This window comes from Hibiscus syriacus, unplaced genomic scaffold, assembly GCF_006381635.1.
Source record: "Hibiscus syriacus cultivar Baekdansim isolate YM2019G1 unplaced genomic scaffold, ASM638163v2 tig00110432_pilon, whole genome shotgun sequence".
Lineage (NCBI taxonomy): Eukaryota > Viridiplantae > Streptophyta > Magnoliopsida > Malvales > Malvaceae > Hibiscus > Hibiscus syriacus.
In genome coordinates, this window is record NW_024062735.1 from 103,748 (window position 1) to 129,288 (window position 25,541).

Sequence of the window (25,541 nt, forward strand, 5' to 3'; positions counted from 1 at the left end):
TTTTTTCTTTTTTCTCATTTTTTCTTCTTTTCTCTTTTATTTCTTCTTCAAGCAAAATATCTCTTAACAGCATCGGAATTCACTGGATATGGTAATTCTGATCCGTCCATTTCAGTTAGGACTAGAGCTCCCCCAGAAAAGGCCTTCTTGACAACATAAGGTCCTTCCCAATTGGGCATCCATTTTCCTCTGAAATCCTTATGAATAGGCAAAATCCTTTTAAGCACCAAATCTCCCTCATGGAATTCTCGAAGGCGAACTTTCTTACCATGTGCCCGTATCATACGTTTTTGGTACATCTGACCATGACAAATAGCTTTCAATCTCTTTTCTTCAATCAAATTCAACTGGTCATACCTAGCTTGGACCCATTCTGCCTCATCAAGCTTTACCTCTGACAAAATCCGAAGTGAGGGAATTTTCACCTCAATAGGTAAGACAGCTTCCATCCCATAAACCAAAGAAAACGGAGTTGCCCCAGTTGAAGTCCGTACTGAAGTTCGATAAGCAAACAGAGCAAAGGGTAACTTCTCATGCCAATCCTTATAGGTCTCAGTCATTTTCTCTATGAGCCTTTTGATGTTCTTATTGGCCGCCTCTACTGCCCCATTCATCTTTGGGCGATAAGTGGTGGAATTATGATGCTTTATTTTGAACTGTTTACAGACTGAGTCCATCATCTTATTATTTAAATTCAACGCATTATCAGAGATAATCCTCTCGGGCAAACCATATCTACAAATTATCTCCTTCTTCAAGAATTTGCATATTGTAGACTGGGTAACATTTGCGTAAGAAGCTGCTTCTACCCACTTGGTGAAGTAATCTATGGCTACCAAAATGGAGCGATGACCATTTGAAGCTTTGGGTGAAATTTGTCCAATAACATCCATGCCCCACATTGAGAATGGCCACGGAGCTGTCATTACATGCAACGGATGAGGAGGAGTATGTATCCTATCTCCATAAATCTGACATTTGTGACATTTTCGGGCATAATTGATACAGTCTGTTTCCATAGTTGACCAATAATACCCAAATCTCATAATCTGCCTAGCCATAACATGACCATTAGCATGGGTACCACATATTCCCTCATGCACTTCTTCAAGAATCAATTTGGCCTCTTTCGCGTCCACACATCTTAACAAGACCTGATCCAGACTTTTCTTGTATATAGTCTCACCATCAAGCACATACCCTGATGCCATTCTTCTAATGGTTCTCTTATCATTCTCAGTGGCCTGTTCTGGATAACTCTGATACCTTATATATTGCAAGATATCATAATACCAAGGGTTTCCATCTTCTTCCTCTTCGATATTAAAACAATGGGCTGGATACTCATAAGCCTTCATTTCAATGGGCATCATATTTGAATGCTCGTTCATCTTAAACGCTGCTGCCAGTGTGGCTAAGGCATCTGCCATTTGATTCTCTTCTCTGGGGAGGTAATTGAAAGTTACTTCTTCAAATTCTTCAACAAGTTCCATAACTAACTTACGGTATTCTACAAGCTTGGGATCTTTTGTCTCCCATTCTCCTCTGAGCTGGTATATTACCAAAGTTGAATCTCCATACACCTTGAGCATTTTTACTTTGCGTTCAACAGCAGCTCTAAGACCCAGAACACAAGCTTCATACTCAGCCATATTGTTAGTACAATCAAAATTAAGCCGACTGGTGAAAGGATAATGCTCTCCTTCTGGTGAGACCAAAATTGCCCCGATTCCATGTCCCATGGCATTTGAAGCACCATCGAAGTTCAACTTCCAATATTTGCTAGTGGATGCAACTGCTTCTTCTACCGAAATAGCCATTAAATCTTCATCTGGGAAATCAAAGCTCAACGACTCATATTCTTCCGAAGCCCTGCTTGCAATGAATTCCGCTATAGCACTTCCTTTAATTGCCGTCTAGTTTACATACTGGATGTCAAACTCGGACAATAAGATCTGCCAACGAGCTAATCTTCCAGATAATGCAGGCACACCCATTAGATATTTCAAGGGATCAAGCTTGGATATAAGCCAAGTAGTATGATACAACATATATTGCCTAAGCCTTCGGGTAGCCCATACTAAAGCACAACACAACTTTTCAATGGGTGAGTATCTTGTCTCACATTCAGTGAACTTCTTGCTGAGATAATAGATAGCCCTTTCTTTCTTCTCAGTTTGGTCACGTTGCCCCAGCACACACCCCCTTGAATTTTCATAAACCGACAAATAAAGAATCAAGGGTTTGCCTGAGATGGGTGGCGCTAAAATTGGAGTGCTCGACAAATATCTTTTCACTGCTTCAAAGCTCTTTGACAGTCCTCACTCCCATTCTCCTGAGTTATTCTTGCGAAGAAGGCGGAATATGGGATCACACTTTTCAGTCAGCTGTGAAATAAACCGAGCTATATAATTCAATCTCCCCAAAAATCCTCTGACTTCTTTTTGTGTTCGTGGGGCTGGCAAGTCTTGAATAGCTTTTACTTTATCTGGGTCTATTTCAATTCCTTTTCGGCTCACTACAAATCCCAACAGCTTCCCAGATGTCACCCCAAAAGTACATTTATTTGGGTTAAGTTTTAACTGGCATCTTCTTAGTCTTTTAAAAAGCTTTCTCAAATTCCCGATATGTTCTTCCTCTGTCTTGGCTTTGACAATCATATCATCGACATAAACTTCTATCTCTTTATGCATCATGTCGTGAAATAACGTCACCATAGCCCTTTGATATGTTGCCCCGGCGTTCTTCAATCCAAACGGCATTACTTTATAACAAAACGTTCCCTACATGGTAACAAATGTCATTTTTTCCATATCTTCAGGGTTCATCTTAATTTGATTATAGCCAGAGAAACCATCCATAAAAGAGAACAAAGAATTTCCAGCAGTATTATCCACTAGAGTGTCTATATGTGGCAAAGGAAAATTATCTTTTGGACTAGCTCGGTTGAGATCCCTGTAGTCAACACACATTCGAACTTTCCCATCCTTCTTCGGTACTGGGACAATATTAGCTACCCATTCAGGATATTTGGCCACTTTAAGAAACCCGGCATCAAATTGTTTTTTCACTTCCTCTTTAATCTTGAGCAGCATCTCAGGTCTCATTCTTCTCAGTTTTTGCTGTACCGGTTTACATTCAGGCTTTATTGGCAGTTTGTGAACAACCAACTCTGTATCTAAACCCGTCATATCTTCGTATGACCAAGCAAACACATTCTTGTATTCTTGAAGCAATTCTATTTAAATCATGTCGACCTCCAACTGACAGAGTGGTACCAATCTTTACTTCTCTCTTATTCTCATCCGTCCCCAAATTCAAAATCTCAGTAGGCTCTTTATGAGGCAGAATCTGCTTATCTTCATTCTTCACCATTTTCAGCAATTCAGAAGGTAGTTCACATCTCCCATCATCATCACAATCTTCGATCTCCCCTTGACATATAGGCTTCTCGAAATCAATCTCCGGGTCAGAGTCATTGGCATTCATATTATTGATATCTGAGCTCCTGAAAAAATAATGAAAGAGAAGATATATATACATATATACATATGGGAGGATCTTTTCCCATATAAATAAATAAAAAAGAAATAAATACATACATATATACAACAAAGAATGAATGAATGAAATGCATGGGAAAATGTTTGCCATTTAGAACTAACAGAATGCATCTTTTATTGAAAGCAAGAAAAAACAAACAGCTTAACCCTTTACATAAAATCACCTATTGCCCCAGGGTATGAACAACAGGGAGAAAGTTCCAGTGCATTACTCTGTAACAGATTTGTAAACTACAGGCAGTTCTTCCGCGGTCCAATTGTTCAACACGAAGCCCGGTGGTGCAGGATAAATGCCCATAGCTTTCATTTCCTCGGATTCATCATCAGTTATAACATTAATGCCTAAATCTCCCAAGGCATTCTCAACCATCGTCTCAGTGTTTCTTGAATTCCCTTGAAACATATGCCCCCCAGACATGAAAATGCTACTCAACGGCGGGAAGGTCATGGGTTCCCAGCTAAGGTCTTCACCAGCCAATCTAGCCTTTCTGATTTCTTGGCCCTTCTTAATTCCCCTCATCTTATCCCTCGAAGTTGGCTGATATCCCAAACCAAATCGATCTTTTTTAGTAATAGGGCATATAGGATTCACCGGTCCTTGCAATTGTCGGCCTAAACCCTTTCCAACTTTTGCTCCTCTTCCAAGAGTCAATTTAAGCCCCATCTTGGTACAGTTTGACAATCGAGGCTTTGGTATCTTCTTACCTTCGGCCACAAACGTAGCATTGACAAACTCCAACGATCTGAAAGAACACTCGACGGCTTGCTCATCAACTTCAATATACGGAGCAGTAGTAGAAACAGAAGCAATAATGTCCTCTTCAGCATGAATACTTACCAACCTTCCATCAATCACAAATTTCAGTCTCTGGTGTAATGTGGACGGAACTGCACCGGCCTGATGAATCCAAGGCCTTCCCAACAAACAATTGTACGTAGGCATAATGTCCATTACGAGAAATTCTACTTCATAAGTTGCTGGACCAATATTCAGAGGAACATCAATCTTGCCCAACACTTCTCTTTTAGTCCCATCGAAAGCTCGAACCACACTTTGACAGGTCCTCATAAGTGTACTATCTAATGGAAGCTTCTTTAGAGTCACTAAAGGCATCACATTCAAAGCTGAACCATTATCAACTAAGACCTGGGACAACACATGCCCTTTACATTTAACTGTAATGTGCAAGGCCTTCTGACTACCCATCATCCCAGAAGGGATTTCATCCTCAGAAAAAGATAAAAAATTATCAGCTTGTACATTGGAAACTAACCGATCCAACTTTTCAACGGGCAATTCTTTCGGAACAAAAGTCTGGTTCAAAACCTTTAATAGAGCATTCCTATGGGCCTCTGAACTCAAAAGTAATGATAAAACAGAAATACGGGCAGGCAACTTGTGTAACTGTTCCACAACACTGTATTCACTGTGTTTCAGAAACTTCAAAAATTCTACCGCTTCAGTTTCGGTTACTGGTTCATTAATAACAGGCTTATCATCTTCTATCTGCACATCAACCTTTTTCCCCTTATCAACTGCAACCTTCTTCTCAGACTCTTTAGGTGGATTAAGAGAATAACACCTACCGCTTCTAGTAAAGCGTCCCACCTCATCTACTTCCTCATTCTCCTTTGTTATATCTCCCATCTGGCAATCATATCTCCAAGGCACTTGTTTATTATCCCGATATGGGAATGGAGATGGAGGTGTAATAACCACTTTCGGGGCTACCTTCTCAGCAACTCGATTTTTGGGAGTAATAATTAGGGGACAACTGGCATTGTATACTCCTTTAGACGATCCTTCTGAAGCGCAAACTTCCGCTTCCTCTTCTTCAGCAATCTCTCTAAAGAACTCAATTTCTTTACTGTCCATCATGTCTTGTACCAAAGATAAGAAATCAGGACATTGCTGAATAATGTGTCCTTCACTGTTATGATACTGACACACATCTCCACTATTAAACTGCTCACCCATCAAACTGGGTTTCAACAATCCTACCTTGACCATCTGGCACCACACCCAACTCATGGGTGATACCACCTCACCAACATTCCTTACAATTCTCTTTCCTTTCTCTTCAGTAATCGCATTAACTCCTGCCCCTGCATGGCTTGGCAACGGATTCTGAGCTATATTCGGCTGCTCACTGTCACCAAAGTTGATGACATTCCTCGTTCTCAAAGCTTGGACAACCTTCTTAAAAGCAGTACAATTCTCAATGGAATGCCCAGGGTTTCCTGCATGGTACTCACACTGAGCACTAGCATCATACCATTTGGGAAAAGGAGGTTGCATTGGTGTCACGTGATACGGCGAAACCACATGCCGATCATACAAAATCTGAAATAATTTCTTTTAAGTCATCGGGATGGGGTCAAATTGAGGCCTCTCTCTCCTCTGGTCCCTTGCCCCTTGTCTATTGTCATTTTGTGTTGATGACCCTTCTCCTTGAGGACAGGAAACAGTAATGTTATTAGAATCGTACTGCCTCACATTACTGACTTCGTTTTCCTTTTTCCTCGTTGGCGGTCTCTTACTAGACTCTCCTCCCTCGAGCTTCCCACTCTTAACAGCCATTTCAATCATTTCTCCCGCCGTAACTACATCAGCAAAACTTCGATAAGGATTACCGATAAGATGCGAGAAAAAAGGAGCCTTTAAGGTGTTGACAAAAAGCATATTTGTTTCTTCCTCTTCCAATGGCGGGTGGACTTGCACTGCTACATCTCTCCATCTTTGAGCATATTGTCTAAAACTCTCGTTAGACTTCTTTTCCATTCCTTGCAACATCATCCTGTTGGGCCTAACATCCTTCACATGTTTGTATTGCTCAAGAAAGGACTTAGCCAAGTCTTTCCACGATTTAATATTAGCTCTACTCAGCTGGTTATACCATCGGATTGCCGAGCCAGTTAAGCTTTCCTGAAAGCAGTGTATCAACAATTGATCGTCCCCAATGTATCCGGTCATCTTCCTACAAAACATCGTGATATGCGCAGAGGGACACCTAGTACCATCAAACTTTTCAAAGTCAGGAACTTTAAACTTTGGAGGCAAGACCAGATCGGGAACTAGACTTAACTCCTTTGCGTCAAATCCATAGACACTGGTATCTTCCTTCATGGCTCTGATCTCTCTTTCTAACTGCTTCCATTTCTCTTCCAGCAGATTGTTTTGATCCTTCTTGGCTTCTTCATCAAGGTCCGGAACTTGATGATATTGATGTTCTTCCTGATACGAACTAGATCCAGGCTGTACGTTAACAGAAGCACCGACTGGATTAATGTGCACCTTCCCGACATGAACAGGGGTCACTTGAACATTCTGAGATTGTTCTGGGGTTAACCCTGGGTGATGAAGTGGGTCTTCAGTTACACCTTCTGGTATAGGGCTTTTCCCATGTTCTGGATTTCTTCCTTCCAACATACTCGCAAACTTGGCAAACATCTCCTTTTGGGCATTCATCATATCTTCTTGCATTTTCTTGATATTATCTTGTAACTCCGACTGAGCCTTCTCAATTTGGGCAAGTTTGTCTTCCATAACTTTCTTCCTGGTTCTGTAGATATGCTTGGGATTTTCCAGTATTACTCTGTCACAGAGTCATTTTGTTATCGCTGATATTTATTAATGAATATGAAACATATGATTATGAATGAATAAAATGCGATGCAAAAATTAAATGCATTAAAAATGCATATACAAAATGCAGGGTGTTGATCCTGGAATGACTCCTTAGAACAACTCTTTATATTAGAACGACGTTCAATTACAAAGTTGAAACATATCACAAATAAATTTGCATCATCTCTCCTATTTCTTGTACGTATGCTAGTAACTCTACAATCTTCTGATTTTCTTCAGCCTCTGGATCCAGTTCTTCAGTTACATCAGCAGCTTCCTCAGATAGAATGACCAAATATTGAGTTATTCCCCGCACGTGGTTTAAGTAACAAGCAATAAAATCCTCTATTTGCTTAACTCTCGCCTGAGCTCGCTCCCACCGAAAACGCCACTGTATATCCCCCTCATAAGGAACTATTGATAGCTCACTTGCTTGCCTCTGAAAATCTTGAACCATGGCTTCAAGCTCACTCACTTGTTTTTTCAGACTTTCAACCTCTCCCTGGCTCGAGCTACCTTCCTTGTTTCGATATCATCGTAATGCAGTCTCTAAACTTGACATTTTCTCCTTCAACTTTTCATTATGGGCTTGACTCTTTTGTAACCGCTGCTCTAAAGAATTCTTTTCTTTCAATAAAATCTTCACTTGGTGCCTGCTTTGCTTGAGCTCTTCTTGACTCTCTCCGGCTACTCTTTTGAGGCTCGCCACCTCTTGCCTCAATTCGACAGACTTACTCGAGCTAGAACCTACTTGAGCTTTTACCATTCGCTGATAAGTTGACTGAAGATCGTCAAAGTCTAGCCGAAGTTGCTTCTCTACTTTTTCAATTGGATCTGCTCTACTCTTCTGAATGTCAATCTCCAATCCCTTTTGATACACTTCATCTTCTAGCTTCTGTAAAGTCATTCTCCATTGTCTTCGTTCTGCTTCGAAATCGTGCTTGGCTAACTCTAATAAAGATAGCACCACTCTCAACTGTTCCTCCACCGGCTGAATATTTTCAGGATTCACCATCGAGATATTGTCATTTACTCGACCGCTTCTCCACTGCTCGTACTCTTGAGATAACTCGAGATCATAAGTGAACAGATTCACACGACGAGTTTGCTTCCAAGCCTCAGCAACCCCTTTAACTTTAACCTTATACTGATCTCCTTTGAATGCAAAATCCGATCCTACCAAGTCCCACGTGGCTGGGATGAACTGCCTCGATCCATACTGTTTGGAAACTAGTAGCGGTGCATACCCAACAGAACCCCATATACCTGACAAAGGAACCCAATCTCGCTCTCCACATCGGTAAAGTATATCCGAAGAGGTATTCCACGAAGCTCGCCACAAAATATCTCCATCTCTGATATCCTTGAAGATGACCATCCATTTTTCTTCAGTAAAACCCCCAGGCCACTCTTTAGAAAGAAAATCTTTCAAAGGCGAAAACCCCTCTAGAAACACTCGTCCTGGTGCTCTTTCAACATGTTTAAAATGATTCAGAATCCACACTAGCAGCAAAGGCGCACATCCTATAAAGCGTCCTTCTCCCTCGCGCCTACAAGAACTCAAAGACCGAAACGTCTCAGCTAGAATAGCTGAAACAGGATCCACGTGCTTGTCTAATCTTTCAAACAGGTCAACAACTTATACGTCTACATATCCTAGCACTTTTGGAAAAATAACAAGCCCATAAATCCCTAAAGCAAACAAGTCAAGCTTCTTTCTTTTATCAGGATGATGAGCAATTACTTCTTTCAGAGCAGCCCAAGAGATGCACTCACTGTCTCCCTTCTTCTTAATGTTTCTGACTACCCAATCTTCACTCATTCCGGTCATCAATAGTAATTTTTTCTTAAATGAAAGAGTGACTGGCAGCTTGGTATATATTCTATCCATTTGGGACCTCGGACAACGGACCAAAGCTTGATACTCCTCTATTGTTGGTGTCAGATCTACTCTACCAAATGTGAAACAGCTATAAGCTGGGTTCCAGAACTGTGCCAATGCTCTAAACAAATTTCGGTCAATAGGAACATCCAGAAGACAAGGAATATCGCCGTACAACTGATAAAACATCTCCTTATCGGCTGCTTCCCATCTTCCCCATATTTCTCTTAGCTCACTCAGATCATTCTGACGTACGTTGATGTGAGTGTAACCAAATAACTCTGACACATATCCAGGCATCACGCTGTCTCCATTGGTCAACTGGGACTGTTCCGACCACCTCAGAACATCTGCATTGTCCTCAACCTCTTTCCGAACCGTTCGTTCCATATTACTGGCCTTCTATATGGACATCGACCCCAAATCAACACCATGTAATAGACAATGCAATGCAACACAGAAAAGAAACAAGGCAAAAACAACAAAAGATCGGTTAGTAAACATAAAGCAATTAAGTCGGGATAATAATTTATTCAAGAATCCTACCCACATGCTGGCTACCCAATCATGCTTTATCAGATCCTACCCAACATGATATCTACCCCCATGCTTTGTTATCCATAAAAAGAAATCCTAACCGCATGATATCTAATTCGCATGCTTATTCAAAAATAAACCTAACCGCATGATATCTAGTTCGCATGCATTTATTCGAAAAAACGAAAATAAATGACTCAAAAAAACTTTTCCTTGTGTACCCTCCTCACGGGATTCTTAAGGTTCGGGTTTGGTTCAACCTAAGTTCGGGCCCTATGTTCACTATATGCCGGGTTAGGTTCTAAAGTAATAGGTTCTCGAATTTTCCTTGCCGGTGCCCCATTGGGCTGCCGAACCCTCAATCCTGGCCCATCACAGGCTTTAGGGGATCGAGTTCAATTTCGAGGGAACACACCTCCTTATGTCCATGCGGAGGTGATTACCATCACGAGGACCATAAGGCGTGAGCTCCAGGAGCGATCCACTATCCCATGCGGAGGTGAAAACCACACGAGGGCATAGTCTCTCACTCCTACTTAAATAGGACGGAGCGGGGTTTTAGCTCATGTTATGATAATGCAGATGTGCAGTGTGTGAGGAAAAGCGAAAAAACAATCAATAAAAACACTCAAAATCAATTCCCAAAACAAATAATTATTCTGAAATCATTAGCAAACAGATCAGTACAACTATTTAATTGTCAATCAAATTAAATTAAAGAAATCAAAATACAAACAAAACTTATTAAAAACCAAACAAGGGATCAAAAATCAAATTAAAACGAATTTGTAATTTTCAATTGCAAAGACAATTAATTAATCGACTATCGGCTTGACTCTCTAAAAAAGATCCCCAGTGGAGTCGCCAAGCTGTCGAAACGATTTTTTCTTAAAGGTGAAAAGGTGAGATTTTAAAAACCACATTAATTTTTAATTTATATCTTTCAATTGATTTTTAATTTAAAAACAAATGTGATTTAAAAAACCTTTCGTTTCGAAAAAAATTCAGATTTCTTTTATGATCGAAAAAAAATACAATTCAAAGAGTCGCCACCAATCTTTGATTAGGGTGTGATTGGGCACCCAAAAATGATGTCATTTTAAATAAAAATTAATTTTAATTAAAACAACAAATTGAGGTCTGCGTTACCAAAATCCGAGTTCGGGAGTCGGTTACGTGTGGGGAAGGATTAGCACCCCCACAACGCCCTAAATCGGTACCTAATCGATTAATTAACGTCTTTGCAATGAACTTTACAAATTCGAGTTTATTTTGATTCTTGATCCCATAAAGTAAAAATGTAAATTTAAAACATTCAAAAACACTCAAACAAATTAAATTAAAATTACCAAGTCATTTTAGAAAGATAAAGGATGTTCGATTATTTACAAATATCGAGACCAGATCTTAAAAATATAACAACCTTTTCTCGATATATTTAAATAAACGAACATTTCTTTTTCTCTCATTTCCAAATTTTAGGTGACGAATAAATTTTTTGTTTCACTTTCGGGATACACTTTTATTTTAAAATCATTAAAAGCGAACCTCAAATCAGTTATGACTGCCCACTTCAACAATTTTAAATTAAAAGGATATTACCCTTAGTTAAATTATGTAATATGTCGAGTTATGCTCGTGAGGATATCATGTAAATAATGCAAAGATAATGTCATGCAAATATTAATTAAATAAAGGGAATTAAATCCATGCTTATGAACCATGTAGTAACATACACACAAATCACTAACATTCAAACCTAGGATAAGCATACACCCTAAACGAATCTTAACTAATCATATGCATACACATAAGAAACTTAAACACGGACTAAAACTTAACATGTAAAAACTTGAAACCTTAATGTCTAAATCAAAATAACCAACATTTATGACTAAAATTAAATAAACATGAAATACAACGATCAAATTAAAACACAACATATTAGATTTAAAGACTAAAACGTCAATTAACCAAAAATTACATGCTAAATGCGAAAATAAACAGAAAAAGAAAGAAAAATACACATATTGATGACTAATAAAACTGACAATATAAAGATCAAATTAAAACTTGAAAATTTTGATTTAGTGACTAGAATTAAATGTGCGAAAAAGATAAAGACCAAATTACAAAGAAACCAGGACTCGACTTCAGGATCAGAATGGACTTCAACAGCATATGCAGGGACCTCAAAGCGATTAGCCCTAAAACCTAATATAAAACTTACTTTAAACTAAATCTAACCTAAGCTTATACTACCCCAGTCGTTTTCATCACCCTCTCCAACTTCCTAATTCTTTTCTTTATGCCTAGAGAGAACACAAGCTTCTTCTTCCATGGCCGCCGACCTTCAATCAAACCTCAAATACACACAACCATCGAATCGATGTAAACCTAAACTCAAAACCACTATCCTCTACTCCTATTTCCGACACTGCCATACCAGCCCTCATTCTCTACGCCGAAGAGATCAACGGCAACATCTTCGTGTAAGGTAGTAAACTAAAACCTTTTTCTATTTTCCTTAAACTCCTAAACAAAAGGATTTCAAAATGCTCACTGATTTATTTTCTGTTTTTTTGAACCTAAATATGATTACTTACCTTCCACATTCTACCAAAAACACCATTCTCACCTCGACGATGGAACCCAAACGGTAACGAAATGGAGTCAACGAAACTCCACCAAATTTCGCATAACTCAGGTGATTTCTAATTCCTCTCTATTTTCTGTTTCTTCTCTTTATTAGTTTTGAACACACATGCACACATAAAAACGGGAAAACGAAAACAAATCAAAAGAATACCTTGAATCTCAACTTGTATCTCTATTGCTTTCTCAAGTTTTTGAATACAATGGTGAAACTCATGCTACAATATTCTTTCCATTCGTCATTCGAAAAGTGAGTGGAAATCCCCTTTTGCTTACTCTGTTTTTTTTTCTACACAAACGAGACCCTTGTTGTTGATAATCTCCCCCCCCCCCCTCGAATGGTTGCCCATCCCTTGTTCCAAAAATCCCTCTCTTTTATTCTCCCTTTCCTTTCTGGCAGTTTTTTTTCAATAAAAACCGACCCCACTCCATTTACAGTTTAGTATCTCACCCACGATCAAAAACTGCTTCTCACATTCCTGCTGGATATTCATTTATGTTTTGAAGGAACTCACGTGGACTGTAAGCTAGGATAACATGTTGTTTGGGCTGATTTGGGTTTTCCCTGGTCCAAATTTATATCGTGTACTAGATACGAAGCCCCCAGACAAAACCGAGCATCTACACATACCTCTCCTTCAGCTTTGAGCTGGATCCTAGTGCTAAGGTGAGCATGAAAACCAAATGTAGGATGATGGGAGCAGCCAACAGGGAGTCCTCGCATGTGTTGTGCAACACAATCGTGCTCTTGCCTCCACTACGGCAGAACAAGTTTGTAGCGGCATTTTAAATTGACGAAAAAAAACGTTACTAATACAAACGTCGCAACTGTTAATGACGTTTTATGTTGATAAATACCTCAAAAAGTTAGGTTATTTAGCGGCGATTATATTTAAAACGCCGTTAAATGTCATGATATATAGCAACGTTTTTATCTGCAAATGTCGTAACATGTTTGGTTCTATAGCGGTGTTTTAGGCATAACGCCGCTTAATGTCGTGATATACAACAACATTTTTATTTTTGCAAATGCCGCAACAGGTTTGGTTATATTCTTGCGTTTTTGTGAAAATGCCGCCAAATATGTACTTAAATAGTGACATTTCCCCCTAAAATGCCGTTAATTAAAACTGATTTTCAAAATGATTTTTCCTACTTTGTTATTACCCAAATTTAACATGTAACAATAACCAATAACAACCTTAAATTTAATTACGATTTGAATTAAGTAACAATACATAAGAACATAAATAAATCAAAGTTTACAAACATCCAAGCAAAATGTAATGTAGTTCAATATTGTTCACTGACATAAACAAAGCATTAACCTATGAAATCACCTAGAATGATGAATTCTTCATTTGATTCTACTGCATCATCTGCTTCATAGCTTCAATTTGAAATGAACACCAGTAAATTGCCAAACTATTGCAGCGTTTTTAAAATAAACGCCATTAAAATACCAAACTATTGCGACGTTTCCAAAAAAACGCCACTAAAGTATGACTTTTATCGGCTTTTCTCCAACAAGGCCACCTTTTATCATATCGCGATGTTTGTAACAAAAACGGCACTAAAGTTCCAAACTATTATGGCGTTTTTAAACAAATACCACTAATGTACGAGTTTTAACAATGTTTCTCCAATAACGCCACCTTTTAATAGTCTATCACGATGTTTATATAAAAACATCACTAAAGTTACAATATTAATGACGTTTTATAATAAAACGCCGCTAAAAATATCTCTGATGTGTATTCATCTTTTAATTTGAATATCTCTGATAGCGTGATATATTTACAGTAGAAAACTAGTGGGGTGTGAATTAATGAGAAATGGAAAATCATTAAGAAGAAGAAGAAGAAGAAATATAAAACTAGGATTGTGATGAACTTCACTTACCAAAAACTTGTAAGATAATGAGTGAAGAAGTTTAAACCGGAAAAATGTAGTAGTATGTATAGTTGTTGTGGTAGTGTTTTTACCTTCGCGGGAAGCCCTCTTATCTTGCCTGGTTTCGACGACTAGCGGGAAACTCTCCAGTGGGTGGGTCAGCAAAACTTATATAGGTTTGATTAGAAACTTGGACAAATGCAGTGTCACCAACCAAATCTTTTAACTTAACCTCGGCCTTTTCTTTATAGAACTTCTTTATTTTCTTTTACTCTATAAATAGCCGCCTAGATTGCCTTCACTTTCACCCCCGCTCTTTCTCTCTCAGTTCTGAGAACCTTAAATATGGCCAAAAACAGTTATAGTGTAGTTTATATCAGAAAATACAGAGTACAAGGAGTAGAAAAACTTGAGACAGAAGTTTCAGAAAATGGGGGCCAGTATAATACCCCAATTAGTGGGTCAGGGACTAAAATGTAAGAACTTTTAAATTTAATGGTTGAATTAGAATAAGTGATAAGTTTAGTGATTTATGGATGAATTTGTGTTGGTTATTATAGCAAATATGGAATTATAACAAGGGTAAAATGGTAAATTATAGAGAAAGATATTTTAAATGGTTTTGGATTGGATATATATGAAGTAAAAGGGAAGAAGGGTTGGTAACTCATCATGCTCTCTTCTTTTTCAACGTAGGCTTCATCTTAAAGGTAAGCATCTGAATTTTGTAGTATTAATTTGATTTTTGGATTGGTAATGGAAGTTTGGATGTTATATAAGTTAAAGGAAAGCTTATATAGCATTAAAACAACAAGATGAGTATTTTAGAGATGGATTTGTAAAATGGGTTTTTAAATGAAATTGTGTTATAGATGAGTTTTTGAAGTTTGAATAAGATTCTTGACTTGTCAATAGTCTAATTAAAAGATTAGAAGTGTTAGAATGGGTTAATAATATATTTGAATGTTGGGTACGATTTGAAGATTCCAGTGTTTAAATGAGAATTTGGGATGTTTGAGAGTTATAAATGTGTACAAGTTGGTTTGAAGGTCTAAGGGTGAGTTTATAAACTCAAAGAATGAGTTTAAGAGAGTTTTTGGGTGGATTTTAAGTGATTTTCGAGTTGAAAATGTCCATTCTGGGCCTAGTGTATCGATACCCTTAGGAGACATACCGATACCTCATGAGTTGAACATGCTTATTGGTATGAGTATGTATCGGTACACTGAGGAGTGTATCGATACCCTCAAAACATTGAATGTCATTTATGTATCGATACCCTCAAAACATCGAGTGCTATTTGTGTAACACCCCCAACCCGTACCCGACCCGGATACGAGTCCGAGGTGTCACATTGACTAGTCAAAGCATATACTTTTATAAAAAACCATAAAAAATTTAAAACTTCAATTCTATAAAGTAATTCTTTTACATAAACATATTTAAAATCTTAACAAATTCCATCAGTGCGTACATATATAATGACTTAGTTACATGCCAACATACTAAATTATATGACAAGACATACTTTACAAATATATTTCTGATCTGAACTTTGTGCGGAGATATGCTGCTTTACAGATCCGAAGCTTGATCTTCTGACTTATCCACACCTACGTGTAAGACACTTACACGCTAAGTCATAGACTTAGTGAGACATATAAATGCACAATGCAAACTAATAAATGAATACATATATCATATAATACACGTCATAATTACATACCTATTAAACCAATCATTAACATATTTCCTTGTCATTAAATCTATTCCATCATATGAGCATATATTTGACATAAACATATAATATAACTCCAAAACACAATAATACATGAATAAATACTAATATCATATCATACATAATTACATATCATCTCTTATCACAAAACACATATGCACTCATTATCATTATCTTATTTTCTATTATCATATGATTCTGAGCTTATCATTTATACCTGTCATATAACACCAATATCATTTCACAAAGAACACATACATTATCATAACACATATTTATTATCTTTAAATCCCATGCACTCTTTTGAGAACTTAAGGTATGTGAGTACATATAGGTTGTGCACAATGTTGTCACCACAGCTCGTATAAATCCCACTAGGGGCGCGTAGAATTTGTCCCGTAGGACCACTATGTCCTAAAGGACCACTGTGTCCCGAAGGACCACTATGTCCCGAAAGATCACTCCTTAAGAACCATATACATAATACAATTGACCAAATAAGTGTATCGAAGTACCACATATACGTTCCACAGAATTACATATAAGTCTCGAATGACCACGTAGAACCCTCGACTCTTGGCATGCCAACTATACCTATAGCTCTCATAACACATGACATGGACATTACTTTTTATATCTTTTCACATATTTACGTAGGCACATAGTTCACTTTCACATAGCATATTTCTATGTAATTCACATTCACTTATCACATAGTTTTTCACTTTTGCTTGTATTCTTTTTCACATAGTTCATAGTCATGATTCTTATCTCATAACACATGTTCGCATATACATGTTCTCATACAATCCCTTCATTCAATTATAGCATTTAATCTAGCTTATTATACTAACATGTATTCATATCATTCATTTCACATACATAACATATCATATAACATTTTAATAGAAACACATATGAGTCATATTACTTTCACATATATTTTATCATGTATCTTATGATCACATGACCTATTATCATAAATACATGCATTTACATAATTCACACAAAAAGATACATTCAACAATTAGACATATGCATTTACTCATATACCATACATCTAACACCATATCACTACATGTTTATGCTTGAGTACTTATATCATATAATATCATAATTAGACTCATCTTAAATCCTTAACATAACGTACACTTACTATCATGTACTCACTTGGTCTCAATGAACACTCTTAAGCTCTTGTTTTCTTTGCTTATCTTACTCTGCCGACCTATCTGAACTTTGCTTTCGATCGATGCCTACACAATCATATATTTATACTATCAGTATCCCATTGATATACTATAATCTATAATTTCTTAGAATGAAAGAAAGATTTATTCCATTTCCCATTGAAGTGCATCGGTACATTCTACAGTGCATCGATGCATTCTTTAACATGTGTATCGATGCACTATCCATGCATCGATACACAAATCACCTTCGATGTTCTAATCTTAAGGGGGTGCATCGATGCACTCCTTATGCATCGATGCACTAATTCCATTCGATGCTCATTTATTTGAGAGTGCATCGATGCACACAACCCAGAATTTCCATTTTAAGCACGAAATTCACTCTCTTTTCATCTCAACTCTTCATCTTTCACCTCCTTTAATATTCCTAACTTTCATACACACACTTAAACTCATTTATACTCAATAATCACTTCTTTAAACTCAACATTCTATCCTTTATATGGCATTCAAGAATCACACTCAATTTCCAACATGTTCTAAATCTAATTCTAACACTTCATATTCCTTAATCAAGTTGGTGACAAGTCAAATTCAACTTTCAATTTCATTTAAACCCTTTTATTCTAATTTTCACTTGATCACCCGTTATATTAAATCTTCTATAACTTCTTTATCTTTAGTTTTCTATCTCCTTTTAAGTTCTCTTAATCTTTTCTAATGCTCCATCAATTAAAACCATTCTTTTAATTACAAGAAAATCAATTGAAAATCAAACTCACCTTAGCCATGAAGAGCTCATGTTGAGAGGAAGAAGAAACTGAAGAAGACTCTAGAGAAATTATCTTATTCTCACGTGCTTATTATCCTTTATAAAGAGAAATAAGAATATTCCCTGTCAAATGACCATAATACCCTTATTACTTTCAAACTTTGATATTAAATCCATCATCAAAACTTTTCATTTAAGTCCCTAAACTTTCCATATTTTCTAAAATTGGTCACTAAATTTACCAAAATTCTATTCTGGTCATTGACCCGACTTTTGGGATGTTACAATTTGTGTATCGGTACACTGAGGAGTGTATCGATACCCCCAAGAATGAGATGAAATATAAGGTTTCTTGTATAACAAGTTATTATGATTCGATATAATTGAGATAAGATAGATATTGATTTTAGATTATTTGTGCAGTGATCGAAAGCAATTGATTTCCAGTTAGCTTGGTATTTGAACATAGATTTGACAGGATTTGGATTAGACCTTAGTGAGGCAAAGGTGAGTGCAACTTCTCTTTTCATAATAGAATTGAGGAAGGCTTGCGATAAATCAACCTTAGTGTTTTCGATCGAAAAATATTTATTTATTTTATGTTTTATTTCAATGTTTTATTCAATTTCCAATTGTTACAAACTATGTATTATGAATATGTGTTATGAACATATGAGCTTCGAACCAGTGAATGTGAATATATTTTATGACAGAGAAGCTATGTGAATAAGGAACACTTTGAATAAGGACTAAACCTAATTATGTGATTAAAAGTACAATGTATATGTATGAGGATTAGAGGTATAGTTGACATGCTAAGAGTCGAGGGTCTATATGGTCCTTTGGGATAATTATGTGGTCCTCCGGGACAAATATGTGATACTTCGGTGCAACCCTATGTGATATTTCGATGCAACCTATGTGGTCCTTCGGGACAATTATATGGCACTTCGGTGCAAATTACGAGTTGTGGTGACAACATTAGTGCACAACCTCATAGTACTAAAATACCTAGATTTCTTAATAGTATACTTTGGGCAATTGGAACAAAGACATACACAATATAGTTAATCATAAGTATACTTTTGATATGGAATTCAAGGAAGCTCTTTGAAAAACAGTTTTAATAAAACAAATAAGATCATGTTAATAAGTTAGCACTATTGTGTTGCCTCGCTAAATCATCGACTTAGCGTGTGTTCTCTCACACGTAGGTTTGAAGAAGGTTGACGATTGATCTGGGGTTGAGGATAACATACTTTTATGAAGATCAAATCATTGCAATTTAAATGTAGGTTATTGTTTATTTTGTAAAATGTTGGCATGTATTATATGTTTAATTTGAATTGCTCTAGTCGATTTTGTAAACATATATATATTTTGTACTTTGTAAACTCTTACCTTTGAAGTTATCTATGTAAATTATTAAGATATTTTGTAAAATAATTTTTGATTTAGAATTGAATTATTTTCTTTATTTTGATTGGAACAATAAGTTTTAAAATTATACCTATTTGTGATTTTTGTGTGTTTTGAAAAGTTAAATGTGACACCTTAAATTCGTATCTAGATCGGGTATAGATTAGGGGTGTTGCAGCCAGCTTGGCTCGGATTCTTTATTTCATCATCACAATCGTCATTATTTTCCCATAACCATAATTCTAATCCGTTTAGTGGATTAGATTTTCATCTTTTTGTAGCTTCTTGCAAGTTTAGTTTATTTCCGTCATTATTTCCGTCATTATTTCTTTCTTTAATTTATTGTATTATTGTTGAGGATGTGTGTTTCTGCGCATGATCCTGCCACACCTGAACATCTGAAGGAGTTGAGCTCTAGACGTAAGTAGAGTAATTGAGGAGTCCATTAATCAGAGCAGCTTTATTACTGAGGCTATTGCAAGAGAAATGTCTGGAGGCAAGCCTTCTCATTGTCTAAGGTTAATTTCTTAATGTTGCTTAATTCACATTTGCTTTTGCACTTCGATATCTCCATTTCTATAATCCATGAATCATTATGGCTAAGAGTTTTTTTTATATAAATTTGAAAGGAATACAAAATAGTATTTGTTTAAAGATTTTTAAAAATTAATTAAAGAAAAAGGAAAGAAAATATAATATTCTTGCTTTCTTTAACTTCCATTTTAACTTGAAACCTAGAAACCAAAAAAAGGGGGGAAAACACGAAGACAAAGAAATAACATAAAAATAAGAATTTTACAAGAATCAATCAGAAAATATGATTATTGAGTAAGTTAAAAAAAATAGACAAAAAGAAAATAAAAACTAGAAGAAATAAACTAGCCAAATACAATTTTTTTGATATATTTGGGATAATTACGAGACAATATATGTCCGAATACTCTCAACCAATTAATTATGAACACTTGTACTCTTGTTAGTGCTCGAATCCTTGATTTTTAGAGAGGATAACGAGTCTCTTAACTACTAAATTCAATTGGTTCATGCTAGCCAAATACAATTTCTTTTGAGAAAGGGAGACATTTTTTATAGAATGAGAAGGTAATTTCAAAGGCAATAGAAATACAACACCTGTCAAAACAACATTATTTTTTCTAAAAATATCGAGAAAATGAACATAATAGAATTTGAACTTAAGTCTTCTATAAAAAAAACTCTTAGCACTTAACCACTAAATTAATTTACAATCTTGCAATAGAATTTAATACTTGAAGGATCAAAGTATGAGCAATGTCAAATTTTAGTGACTAAATTAAAAAAATATAAATTTAGTGAGTAAAATAAAAGTAAAAAGATAATTACCCTCTTTTATTATAAATGATTTAATTACCTTTTTATTATAAAAGTTTCGGTCTCTGCATTGTACACCGTAAATAAACAATACATGCATGCATTTATATGTACTTTTTTTTCTTTATTGATCTAAATAAACTGAATATATACATAAATATGCATATAAACTACAAGGCCCTAACGTTGTCATTAGTCCTCAGTCGTCACCCCAACACAAATTCATTTCATTCTCATTTCTCTCTCTCATGCAGCTGGGCTGATCATTTTCAGTCTGCAAATTTCCTCTCTCCACGTGAAATTCTCCCCCTCCGCTCGTTTCATTTCTCCTTTTTTAGTTCAGTCACATCAAAACTCCTTAACCTAATCAACCCTCAATAATAGTCATTTTAACAAACACCAGCAAACATCTTCCCTATATTACTACCCTCTCTTTGTCCACTCTTCACTTCACAAAACTCCATCTCTTTCTTTTCTTTGCTCTCTTTCTTCCCCATTGCTTAGAGCATGGAGTCGTGTTTGATTTCAAAAGATGATCATACGACCTGGTGGGTTTTCACTCTTCCAGCCATTTTCGGATCTGAAAACCTTCTTGATATCTATGTTGTGTTTTCCCTCTGTATGGGTTTTCTGTCTGTTGCTCTTCTGACATGGACTTTTTCGGTCGGAGGAATTGCATGGAAAAATGGAAGGAACCATAAAGGCCGCCTTCCTATCCCAGGTCCTAGGGGTCTCCCTATATTTGGCAGCCTCTTTACTCTGAGTCGTGGTTTGGCTCACCGTTCTCTGGCCGACATGGCTTGGACCAGGTCCAACACCCAGCTCATGGCTATTAGCCTGGGTTCCACACCTGTCGTTGTGGCGTCTACTCCTCAAACCGCTCGAGAAATCTTGAACTCCCCACACTTCGCCGACCGGCCCATCAAGCAGTCGGCCAAGAGTCTCATGTTCAGCCGCGCCATAGGGTTCGCTCCCAATGGAACCTATTGGCGAATTTTGAGAAGAATAGCTTCGTCCCACCTCTTTTCAGCAAAGCGCGTGATGGCACAGGAAGCCGGTCGTCAACTAGACTGCACAACCATGCTAAACGACATAGCAAACGAACAGAAGATCCATGGAGTTGTTTCTTTGAGAAAACATCTTCAGTTTGCTGCTTTGAACAATATTACGGGAAGTGTTTTTGGCAAGAGATATGATCAGGAAAAGGATAGTGAAGAACTGGAAGAGCTTAGGGATATGGTAAGAGAAGGGTTTCAACTCTTGGGAGCTTTTAACTGGTCTGATTATTTTCCTTGGCTGAGTTGTTTTTATGACCCTTTTCGTATCAACCAACGTTGCTTGAAACTCGTTCCCCGAGTTAGAAAGCTCGTCAAAGGCATCATTGAGCAACATCAAAGGTTCAGTGAGTTGAAAAGCCTTTCTGATAATGATGATTTTGTAGATGTTTTGCTCTCTCTTGATGGTGAAGAAAAACTCCAAGAGGATGACATGGTTTCCGTTTTATGGGTTAGTAATAGTATAGTTTCATTTCATTTAATATTTGCATGTTAAGTGACATTGAGTTCACTCATTGAGTTCTTTTGTTCTTGTTGGGTCATGCAGGAAATGATTTTTAGAGGAACCGATACGACCGCTTTGTTAACCGAGTGGGTCATGGCTGAGTTGGTGTTGCACCCGGAAGCACAAGCCAGGCTACAACGCGAGATTGACGGTGTCGTGACAAACAAAACCCTAACCGACGCCGACGTGGCGAAATTACCTTACCTCCAAGCGGTGGTGAAAGAAGCCCTACGAATGCATCCCCCAGGGCCACTCCTCTCATGGGCCAGGTTATCCACGTCGGACGTCCAGCTCAGCAACGGCATGGTGGTTCCCGCCAAAACGACTGCCATGGTGAACATGTGGGCCATAACACATGACCCGCAAGTGTGGGAGGATCCACTGGAGTTTAAGCCCGAGAGGTTCTTGGTGGCTGACGTCGACGTCAGGGGCGGCGACTTGAGGCTGGCACCGTTTGGCGCCGGGCGCAGGGTCTGTCCCGGGAAGAACCTGGGCCTGGTGACGGTCAACCTGTGGGTAGCCAAGCTGATCCAACGTTTCAAGTGGGTTCAAGATTATGGTGTGCACCCAGTTGATTTGACCGAGGTCCTGAAGCTGTCTTGTGAAATGAAATTCCCTCTGTGTGCCGTTGCCCTAGAGAGAGAACCAGGGTTTTAGGGTTTTATAATTCCTACTATTATTATTGAGTGTCCTTTTAAGTGTATTTCAGTATAGTATTTAAGCTTGGATTATTAATGCTTTGAGGAAAAGGGGCTCCAATTTTGGTTTGGCTGTTGAAGGCTGCTCCTGAATTTATTTAAGTTTTATTAATTAATAATTAAAATATGTTTCGCTTTTTAATTGCAATGCATGCTTTCTAACTTGTTTTTTTAATAGGTTTTAATTTCATTCAATGGGTTAAATATTTAACTCATACTATAATATCTATGCATTTTAATTTTTAATTTATATAATAAAATAAAATGATAGAATCTAATTATATTGTGTAAAATATTTTAATTTTATATAAATTTAACATCGTTGAATTAATAGAGATAAACAATTGAGAGAAAAAATGAAAGATATTCATTAAAATAAAATGATAGGATCTAATTATATTAGGTAAAATATTTTAATTTTACATAGATTTAATATTTTTGAATTACTAGAAATAAATAACTGAGATTAAAAATAAAAAATGTAAAGATATTTATTAAAAAAATTAATCTCAATTTTTTATTTTTATTCATTCAACAATATTAAATGTCTAAAATTAAAATCTTGTACATAGTCTTAACCCTAAACAATTGAAAACCCAAATTTAGGTCGCTGAGAGAATATTTTTGCTATGATTATCATCTAAACTGAATTACAAATTAGATAAAAGTACAATTCAATTTTAGGGTAAATTACATTAATAGTCACAAATTTTTTAAGTTATTGTTACTTTAACCATTGAACTTTGAAAACTTGTATTATAGTTATTAGATTTCTGTTCACTTTTATTATAGTCACTTTCATTAGTTTTCGTCGCGAAATCTGACGTAACATGTGAAAAACCCTAAAAGAAACATAAAGATCTTTTGAATTGGCAATTGTCGCTATCTTGTCATCATTATTTTTTAGTATTCTTTCCTTTATTGTCCACAATCACAACCATCTATGATCTATAGTAGTAGACAATAAACAACAACAAAACAATAAAGAAAAAGAATAGAAAAGCAAAAGTACCAATTACAAGTTTGGCGAGTTTCAAAAGAATGGAGAAGCCGTCGACCAAATTCAATGGTTGGAAGGTTCTATTTTGCTAGAAGATTGACATAATTTAATTTAAAGTTGATCTAACAATTGAATGTGGCAGATTATAAAGTTTTAATTTTATTTTTAATTAAGATGTGAGGAAATTAAAAAAAATTCTGACAAGTTTGAATCAAAAGAAAAAAAAAAGAAAAGAAGAGGAGTTGAATAATATTTCTAATAGGATAAGCTACTAAACGTTGGTAGGAATAATAAAGAACTAAAAAGGAGTGGGAGCTACCAATTCGGAAGGATCTTAAGGTGCGTTTGGTTCACGGAATGTAAGATTACCAATGTGAATAAAAGATTATCAGGGAATATGATTACTGAGAATGTTGTATTTTGTGTTTGTTAGTTTAGCATGAATATAAGATTACCGTGTTTGATTAAAGGAATAAAAGATTATTGGAATGTATATTTGACTAAATTGTTCTTATTATATATTTGTATAATATTACAAATTGTAAAATATTTATATATTTTCTTTAAAAAATTAAATTCATAATATTTATATAATTTTTTTACAAAATTAAAAATATAAAAAAGGTTTATGAAAGGGTAAAATTTTGTTAAACCTTGAACTTCATATAAAATTTTAATTATAGACTTTTTTTTGTAAATCTAAAATAATTTAAGGATAAATTTATAATTTAACATTCGTATAATTTTTATTATTCAATGACAGAAGGATATTTTTGAAAAAATAATAATAATTTAAGGGCATTTTAGTCCAAAACGCCGGTAATGTTACAATACCTAAAGGAATGGAGGTAATGTCATTCTCAGTAATATACCCCAAAAAATCTACTATTGTTAATAAAACATTACCGGGAATGAGATTCCCGGCCAACCAAACATGGGAATGTGGGATTCTCATGGGATGAGATTATGGGAATCCCACAATCCTTGAACCAAACACCCCCTTAGGATTTTTTAACATATCATGTTAATATTTTTAATGACTATAATGAAAGTGAATTAAAATTTAATGATTATAATACATGTTTTAAACGTTCTGTGATCAAATAGAAAATATTCTAAAAGTTGAGTGATCATCATTGTAATTTACCCTAATTTCTAACTCGTTTGTTCTTACTGTTGTGACGAGTCGTGGATATCCAGCGAAGTGGAACAGTACGGACTAAGAAAGGATGGATGGTGGAATGTCAGATGGGCTCGCACTCCAAGTAAAAACCAAAACCTGATGGATGATTTCTCACTCTCAATCAAACAAGCTCTTGTCACCGGAGGTAGAGCCCACAGCTGCCGACAGGTTTCAGGGTCAACGATGACTGTACGATTTGTTATGTGATTCTTCCCACTGCCTCTGCCTCTCTCGCACCAAAATATAATGCACGCGCATTACCAGTACTACTAATACTCACCTCCACCCTTCTCTCTTATTTTCATTTACCTTTTCTAATACCAAATTTTATTTATTAAAAAAAATGGTTGTCCTTTTTTTTCTATATGTATGAGGTAGAGGTGGTAAGATAGTAGGCTATCTCCAACACTAGGTTGAAAGTAGTTTTTGTAAGAGAACTCCGAATTATGAAATACCTTCCATGGGACTCG

At 36.3% G+C, this 25,541-nt stretch overlaps 1 protein-coding gene across 1 annotated transcript; it reads left to right on the forward strand.

Moving 5' to 3' along the window:
- The first annotated feature begins 21,121 nt into the window (after positions 1-21,121).
- LOC120125545 (cytochrome P450 78A7-like) lies at positions 21,122-22,849 on the forward strand. The gene is made up of 2 exons (XM_039143950.1): positions 21,122-22,136; positions 22,233-22,849. Exons 1-2 carry the CDS (start codon positions 21,138-21,140, stop codon positions 22,845-22,847), a joined length of 1,614 nt encoding a protein of 537 aa, XP_038999881.1. The 5' UTR covers positions 21,122-21,137; the 3' UTR covers positions 22,848-22,849.
- Positions 22,850-25,541: the final 2,692 nt, after the last annotated feature.